The 8987-nt window shown below is 44.5% G+C and overlaps 1 protein-coding gene across 6 annotated transcripts in view; it reads right to left on the bottom strand.

The window, feature by feature from the left end:
* Nucleotides 1–8987, bottom strand: part of LOC108294860 (cat eye syndrome critical region protein 2) — a 198298-nt gene that overhangs the window by 61815 nt on the left and 127496 nt on the right. For all 6 annotated transcript variants that reach the window (XM_037734359.1, XM_017516861.2, XM_017516860.2 and 3 more), the window contains exons 3-4: nucleotides 1607–1790; nucleotides 268–407 (exon numbers count right to left, since the gene is read on the bottom strand). In XM_037734359.1, coding sequence (XP_037590287.1) covers nucleotides 268–407; nucleotides 1607–1790 — 324 coding nt within the window. The remainder of the gene's footprint in view (nucleotides 1–267; nucleotides 408–1606; nucleotides 1791–8987) is intronic.

Below are 8987 nucleotides of genomic sequence, written 5' to 3' on the forward strand. Positions count from 1 at the left end.
AAAAAAAAAAACAGTCCGTGGGAGGAGGGCTGGCATGTCTCAGAAACCTCCTCTCAAGAACTTCAGATCAAAAAGTCTCTTTAACCCCTCTGGTGGCAGAGAATTAATTCCTTTTTGTTTTTGCAAGAAATATCTTCTTACCATCTCTTTACAGGCATGCTTAGAGAATTCCTTCATTAGAAAAAAAAAAATTGTGCTGTATAATTCTCATGCATTTAATCACATTTTAATGCAGTAGCTAACTTCCCCTGACATTAAAGAATATACCTGCTCAAAGAGAGTTCTCCATTGGATTTTCCTTGTACCGGGTCCTCTTTGTACATTCGTGTTCCATAGAAATACCAATAGAGTGCTCCAGAATTGTCTTCACCCAATGGCTCCACGCGGAGACTGTCTGCATCCAGACCCTAGGCAGAACAAGAAAAAGGGGTTTGGGGAAATGGGGAACAAAATGCACCAGGAATGAACTAAAATGAGGATTCTGAATTTATACTAAGGAACACCCCAAATCTAAAAATGCCCAAGTATCTTATATGTAATTTTCGATCGGCATAAGAAACACGGATACAATGGGAAGGTGGAACCTACTTTGAAGAACAAGATATGGAAATATTACAGCACTCCCCACCATCGTTCGCTTTTCACAAAAAAGAGAACCCAACAGCAGTCTCGATGAGCAGTTTACACACTGGCTGGGAGCTGCTGCTGCTGTATGTGAGTACACATGAAAGGCAAGACAAGTACAACCAGGGGGGTCAGGCACAGGGCAAGCTTTGCCCATGGGATCCTCTGTGGCAGCCGCGCCGTAACCTCCCGCGGCCTCTCATTCCAGCTGAGCTCCAGCGACAGGGCTCCCGATTTACCTCGGGGACTGACCTGTACTGGCCTTCCCGCTGCTACTGAAGTCCTTGAGTCCTCAGCAAAGACCGTGCTAAATTACGCAGTGATTTTTGTAACGTGTCCATGCACAGAGCTCAACTGAGAAGTCATCACCACATTTAATCACTGATGACGGAACAGGATTAGAAACCAACCTCTCTATGACTGAAAGCAATAACGCACAGCTCCCTCTAGGATATGCTTCTAAGACAGATAACCACACCAAGGGGGCGGAGAGAGATGGCCACAGCTTCCTTCTTCAACACGTTTTTGTCGTGTGGATGTGTGTGCAGAAGATGAACTTCACTAGCATATATGGTTTCAAGTTTTGGGAGATTTCAGCAGAAATTTCAATTATATTCAATCCAATTTCGACCTTGGGAAATAAAATTCAGTGGCTAATTTTGTTGCAGGTTTGGCTGATGACAGAACAAACAGGGCCCTCTGGTTGTACCTATCACAGCTGGGACCCAGTGCATGTACAGGAAAAAGAAACCAGACTAGAAATTAGACCAAAACAACGTACTTCCATAGGGATGTACACCCGGCATTTCCTTGGCTACAGCAATCATGGTTTTCTATACAGTGTTATCGGCACTGAAGAGCCCCAAGACTAGTACCACCAGCCAAATTCTGGCTTCCGATCTTCAGGTTTTACATTCTGACTTCATTTCGGATTGCTGGCTTTCTACAGCTCCAGGGAAAAGAGCTCTCCAGTTAAGCATACCTTGAGGAGGTCGAAGACATCGTCAGCATCCAGACGGTAATCACAGAGGCGATGCAGGATCTCCACCCGCGTGCGAAGAGGCAGGTCCTGGAAGCTGGCTTCCCTCAGGGGGTTGGGCTTCCCTTCTTCCAGCTCCCAGCGGTAGCTGATGATGTCCTCTAGGTAACTGTGGAATGTCTGAGGCCTAGACCAGGGCCCAAAAACAAAGATACATTAATATAAAATATAGGATGGTTGGAAAAAGTGGGGTGGAGGCGGGGGAGAGACACGGGGAGAGGGAACTCGTGATCTGACAGCTTAGATTTTTTTTTCTTTTAAACACACTGGGTCTCGCTCTGTCATCCAAGCTGGACCACAGTGGCGCGACCTCAGCTCACTGCAGCTCTCCCGGGCCCAAGAGATTCTCCCATCTCGACCTCCCAGGTGCCTGGGACCACAGGCATGCACCACCACCACACCCAGCTAATCTTTGTATTTTCCGTAGAGATGGGGGTCTCCCTATGTTGCCCAGGCTGTTCTCAGACCCCTGGGCTCAAACCATCCGCCGGCCTTGGGTTCCCAACGTGCTGGGATTACAGGTGTGAGGTAACACGCTTGGCCCAGCTGACAAATTTTACACAGAAAGCAGAAATGAACAACAGTAATAGAAAGCACCTAATGAAGCTTCTACTTATTTACATGGATAGTGTGTTCTGTCGACTATCAAGGAAGATAAATACATAAGAGGTTTTTTTATAGAACAGGTTGACTTTAAAGCCCAAATAGCACATTCTGGTGCAGTTGATAAACGCATAATCACATGTGTAGACTATCAAGCTGAGGCCAAAGTCTCACCCTCTACGCATACAATTAGACACTCTGTGGTTCAGACAGACAGTACAAAGTTGGGTTCCTGATTTAGGCGGCAGGAAAAAAGAAAAAGAGAAACTCATAGTTGGCCTAAGCTAATTTGTATTTCATTTTAAGATACAAAGGCGGGAACGCCTCCAGAATACAAATGGCTACACTGATATGCAACTATAATTTTACATTCTATTATATGAATTTTAAGGCATGTTACAAAACACTGCATTCTACATTTTCTTTTTCTTTAATTTTTGGTAGAGATGGCGTCTCACCATGTTGTCCAGGCTGGTCTTGAACTCCTGGACTCAAGCAATCCTCCCAGGTCTGTATACTAAAATTTGGAGACAGTTTTTCTATAGAGAACATTTAAGACACCTACATGGCAATTAAAATTTTTTTCTTTGGTAGAGTCTGGCAATCCGATAATTGTATTAAATATCTTTTTTCCCCATATGGGGTCTCACTGTATTCCCCAGGCTGGACTCAAACTCCTGAGCTCAAGGAGTCCTCCCACCTTGGACTCCAGAGCATCTGGGACTACAAGTGCATCTTACCACACCGAGGTGTAAATGATCATTTTTTTTTTTTTTGAGACGGAGTCTCACTCTGTCACCCAGGCTGGAGTGCAGTGGCACAATCCCAGCTCACTGCAGCCTCCACCTCCCAGATTCAAGGGATGCTCCTGTCTCAGCCTCCATAGTAGCTGGGACTACAGGCACCTGCTACCATGTCTGGCTGATTTTTTGTATTTTTAGTAGAGACGGGGTTTCATTGTGTTAGCCAGGATGGTCTCGATCTCCTGAACTTGTGATCCACCCGCCTTGGCCTCCCAAAGTGCTGGGATTACAGGTATCAGCTACTGTGCCTGGCTCATTTTCTTAAAAAAATAGATTTTGCTTTTGCAGCCTTGTCTAGGGTGCGATGGCATGATCTCGGCTCATTGCAACCTCTGCCTCCCAGGTTCAAGTGATTCTCCTGCCTAAGCCTCCTGAGTAGCCAGGATTATAGGCACTCACCACCATGCCTGGCTAATTTTTGTACTTTTAGTTTGACCACGTTGGCCAGGCTAGTCTCAAACTCCTCACCTCAGGTGATCTGCCTGCCTCAGCCTCCCAAAGTACTAAGATTACAGAGGTGAGCCACCATGCCTGGCCATGCATTTTGATTAGTTCCTAAATGTGCCTTGCATGAAAAAAAGTACTGTTTTTGTTAGATGGTTATTTTACACCTCAACTATTAAGAATCAAGATATAATTTACGTCATGCGGCCAGGTGAGGTGGCTCACGCCTGTAATCCCAGCACTTTCGGAGGCAGAGGCAGGTGGATCATGAAGTCAGGAGTTTTAGACCAGCCTGGCCAATATGGTGAACCCCCATCTCTACTAAAAATACAAAAAATTAGCTGGGCATGGGGATGTGCGTCTGTAGTCTTAGCGGCTCAGGAGGCTGAGACAGGAGAATTGCTTGAACCCGAGAGGCAGAGGTTACAGTGAGCCGAGATCGCACCACTGCACTCCAGCCAGGATGACAGAGCAAGACTCAGTATAAAAAAAAAAAAAATTTAAAAAAATGTACCTCATGCTTGATGTGAAATTTAAAAAAAAAATAACAAAGCGGCCTAAAGAAGTTATTGGTATAATTTTAAAATTAGGCATGTACCATGTTGACTTATAATCTATGGTAGTTTTATTTGCAGCAAAGTCAAAGAAAATATTAATGGAAAAAATTAAGGAGGCTTAGGCAGATAAGAAATTTAACAGTTTGATTTTTCAAACAGAGAAGAAGCGTTTTCCCCTACTATTATCTCGCTGGGGAAAATGTGAGTAGCTTATCAAATGCAGCGTCCTTCGGGGCTCTCATACATTTCAGGGACTGCAGCGTTCACATTCAGCACACGAGCACTGGCCATAAGACCTGCTTGAACCTTGCAGGCTTTGGGCTGGCCGCCTCTCCAAGTCTGTGACGTTGCTGCCACCCCTTCAGGAGTGAGGAGCAGGGCAAAGAGTAGTTCAAGCTTGCATTAAAATGTAGACAGCGTGGCAATGGTGAATTTGAAAATGAAAAAGTTTAAAAAAAAAAAAATCTGCTTTTTTTTAGTAGCCAGAAGTGTGAAGAAGACAATCATCCTTTGGCAATAAATCTCTTTACCGCATGCTTTCAAGAATTTCTAACGTACACCATGTTCCACAATCACTAAGGTCTGCTTTTTTCTGCAATAAAATAAAACACGGAATCAGTGAAATCTGTATCGTTTCGCCAGAATAGCAGCTTCACTGTAGGATGTGCAGAAGATGCTGGGCCAGGGAGCCAGACCTTTCTTATTCCAAAGTGAGGCTGAGAAAGTACAGGCACACCAGCCGAGCAGACACTGTGTGTGTACCTACAGCGCCGCTCCTTTGGCCTACCATCTGTCTGGAAGCCCTTACTCGTCTGGAAGAATTGCATGTTTGAGATTCCTTTCCAAAAGGCCTACTGTCCTACTCAGTTTAAATTACATCACTTTTGGCCAGGCGTGGTGGCGGCACTCCAGGAGGCCGAGGTTGGTAGATCACGAGGTCAGGAGTTCAGGACCATCCTAACCAACATGGTGAAACCCCATCTCTACTTAAAAAAAAAAAAAAAAATTAGCCAGGCATGGTGGCTCTTACGTGTAATGCCAGCTACTCAGGAGGCTGAGGAAGGAGAATCTCTTGAACCCAGGAGGCAGAGGTTGCAGGGAGCCGAGGCCTCACCACTGCACTCCAGCCAGGGTGAGAGTGAGACTCTGACTTAAAACAAAAACCAGTTTTGCTAAAAGCTTTCTTAAGGCATCTATCTCCATGCTACCTTAAACCAGGAGATGCTTGAGGGCCTACAATCCGAGACAATTCCATTTATGTGTATGTAGATCAGCCTTCTCCTAGAAATCTACATTTCCTTTTGAAAATCAGAAAGTGAATGGGGAAAAAAACGTCTTGAGGGCAAAGGTACTGGCCAAGGGTGATTTGAATAAAAAGGCGCCAGGAAGCTAAAACTCAGGCTAATTCTTTTGATTTGGTGGTTCTTCATCTTCTACAGGACAGAAAACACTTTTAAGAATCTGATGAATTGGCTGGGCACAGTGATTCATGCCTGGCTCTTAATTACCTCTTTTTTTCCCAGAGAGAAAGAGAATGAGAGAGACAGAGACCGACCTCCACCTCGGGGGTTCAAGTGATTCTCCTGCCTCAGCCTCCTGAGTAGCTGGGACTACAGGCACAAACCACCACGCCCAGCTAGTTTCTGTATTTTTAGTAGCATGAGAAGGCTCTTGAGTTCTTTGAGGCATGTATTAGGGACATGGAAAGGCAGCCATGGTCTCTTTACAGGGGAGCAATAAAGCTCAGGCACCAGGCTTCCCAGAATGGAGACAAGACGAAAACTCACATTGCCTTCTCCCATTTGCGAAGCAAATAAAATACATGTACACACAGTGAGCCACATTTAACATGAGTATTGGACTGAGAGAAAGATTCTGGTTCTGGTAAAGCAGCAAGTAAAAGACTCTGTATGAATACTTGATAAAGCGCATATTCTTGAAGCTTATAAAAAGACCGGGCCAAAATCATTAAGATAGTTTTCCTCCAGGGCTGTAGAACAGCTACTACATCTGACATAAATAAACATTAGAGCCAAGCAAGTTAAAATCATGGCTATTTCAAATTAAAGGAAAATATGATTAAGTCAAAATCAATGTAAAACATTGTCTTTGACTACTAGAGAAACGTACATACTATAGATTCTTACATATGGTTATGAATGTTTATGTTGGGTGACCAAGAAAGTGAATAAACCCAACATTTATCTTTAAAATGATAAAGGCTACTTTTAATGAAACCTGAATTCTGTATGGCTGAAGTGAGAAGTCTCAAGTATAAGGCACAAACAGGCACAATACAAATTCTGGATAGCTCTAGATAATTTAAATGTATATTGTTTGCCCTACAACTGCTAAAAATACACACACGGCGGGGCGCGGTGGCTCACGCCTGTAATCCCAGCACTTTGGGAGGCCAAGGTGGGTGGATCACGAGGTCAAGAGATCGAGACTATCCTGGTCAACATGGTGAAACCCCGTCTCTACAAAAAATACAAAACATTAGCTGGGCGTGGTGGCGCATGCCTGTAATCCCAGCTACTCAGGAGGCTGAGGCAGGAGAATTGCCTGAAACCAGGAGGTTGCGGTGAGCTGAGATCGCCCCATTGCACTCCAGCCTGGGTAACAAAAAAAAAACTCTGTCTCAAAAAAAAAAAAAAAAATACACACACACAGGAAGAAGAAGCCAATAGTGGAAATAAAGTGATACACTTAAAAAAAAAATTCACATACTTGAAAGAAAGCATTAAAGGACCAAGAAAGAAACAAAAACCAGAAGGCAGCAGAGAAGTTTCCCAACCGCAGCCACGTGGGATATGCAAGTCAAACCTGCACTGAGCTCCCCCTTCACGTCCACTATGATGGTGGACGTCAAAAAACATACAGTAACAAGTGCTGACCAGGATGCAGGGACCTGGAGCCTCACGCACGGCTGGTGGGAACGCTAAGGGGTACAGCTGCTGTGGAAGTTTCACCAAGTTGCACTGAGCTACCAACTGATCCAGCCACTCAAGCTCCTAGGTACACGCTCCAGAGAAAGGAAAACACACATCCACACAGAGGCTTGCACGCAAATGTTCAGAGAGGCAGAATTCATAATAGCCAACAAGTAACATCTGCGCACATGCCCACGAACTGAAGAATAAAGCGTGTATCCACGTGACGAAGTATTATTTGACCATGAAAAGGAATGAAGTACTGATTCCTGCTACAAGATGGTTAACACTTCAAAAATAACTCTAAGTAAAAATAGCCAGATACAAAAGGACGCTTCCTATATGGCGCCAGTTACAAGATGTGCCTACCACACTCAAACCTGTGACAGTCAGGAGAACAGTGATGCTGGAACTGGGATTGGCGGAATGTGTGGCCATCGCTAACGGGTACAAAGTGTCTTTTGTAGGGTAATGCATGATGGAAGTATTCTCCAATTAAGATAGTGGTGATGGTTGCACAATTTTGTGAATACATAAAAACCAATGAATTGGGCTGGTCTCGGTGGTTAGGCTTCTAATCCCAACCTCTGGGAAGCCGAGGTGGGCGGATCACGACTATCCTGGCTAACATGGGGTAAAACCCTGTCTCCACTAAGAATAGAAGAAAATTGGATGGGCGTGGTGGCACGCGGCTGTAGTCCCAGCTACTCCGGAGGCTGAGGCAGAAGAATCGCTTGAACCCCGGAAGTGGAGGTTGCAGTGAGCCGCGATCACGCCACTGCACTCTAGCCTGGGTGACAGGGCGATAGTCGTCTCAAAAAAAAAAAAAAAAAAGAAAAGAAAAAGAAGAAATTGTACACTTTAAAAAACATAAGGAGCCCCAGCATGGTGACTCATGCCTGTAATCAGAGTACTTTGGGAGGCTGAGGTGGGCAGATCATGAGGTCAGGAGTTTGAGACCACCCTAGTCAATATGGTGAAGCCCCATCTCTACTAAAAATACAAAAATTAGCAGGACGTGGTGGCACGAGCCTGTAGTCCCAGCTACTATGGAGGCTAAGGCAGGAGAATCGTTTGAACCTGGGAGACGCACGCTGCCACAAGCTGAGATTGCGCCACTGCACTCCAGTCTGGCGACACAGTGACACTCCATACCTCCCACCAAAACAAGAAAACAAGGAGAAGCAGAAAAAGAGACATACCAGTAACTACATCAAATGTAAGCAGATTAAACATCGCAATAAAAAAAATGGTTAGACTGAGTGAAAAACAGGAAGGCCCCACTACAGGGTATCTATTAGATGTAATTTAAATATAAAAATACAAAGATTAAAAGGATAGAAAACGATATAGCAGGCAGAGTGAGCATGAGAAAGCTGAGGATTAATGTGAGGTAAAGCAGATGTGGAGACAGCGTGTCGCATAAGAAAAAATGGAACAATTTCCCAGACTACGTAACAAAGCTACTGCTATGCGTTCGGTAACAACAGGACACCACAATTCATGAGACAAAATGGGCACAACCAAAGGGAGTAACAGACCCACAATCAGAGAGATTTTAATACTGCCTTCTGATTAGCAGACCACACACACACACACCACACCACCACCCCCCCAGTAAGGGATGGAACTCAACAATATTACTAACCTGAGTTACGTGACACTTACAGGATACAAAGAAACTGCCAAATACATATTTTTTTCAAGTGCAAGATAAACCATATGCTTGGATATAAAATAAGTCTCAAAAAGCTTCAAAAGACGAAAGTACCCCCAAGTATATTATCTAAACACATGAAATTAAGTTAGAAATCACGCACATACCCAGAACTTAGATAATACACTTTTGGATCACAGACAAAATAAAGTACAACACATTTTTTTTTTTCGAGACGGAGTTTCGCTCTTGTTACCCAGGCTGGAGTGCAATGGTGCGACCTCGGCTCACCGCAACCTCCGCCTCCTGGGTTCAGGCAATTCTCCT

This window comes from Cebus imitator, unplaced genomic scaffold (assembly GCF_001604975.1).
Source record: "Cebus imitator isolate Cc_AM_T3 unplaced genomic scaffold, Cebus_imitator-1.0 Scaffold607, whole genome shotgun sequence".
NCBI lineage: Eukaryota > Metazoa > Chordata > Mammalia > Primates > Cebidae > Cebus > Cebus imitator.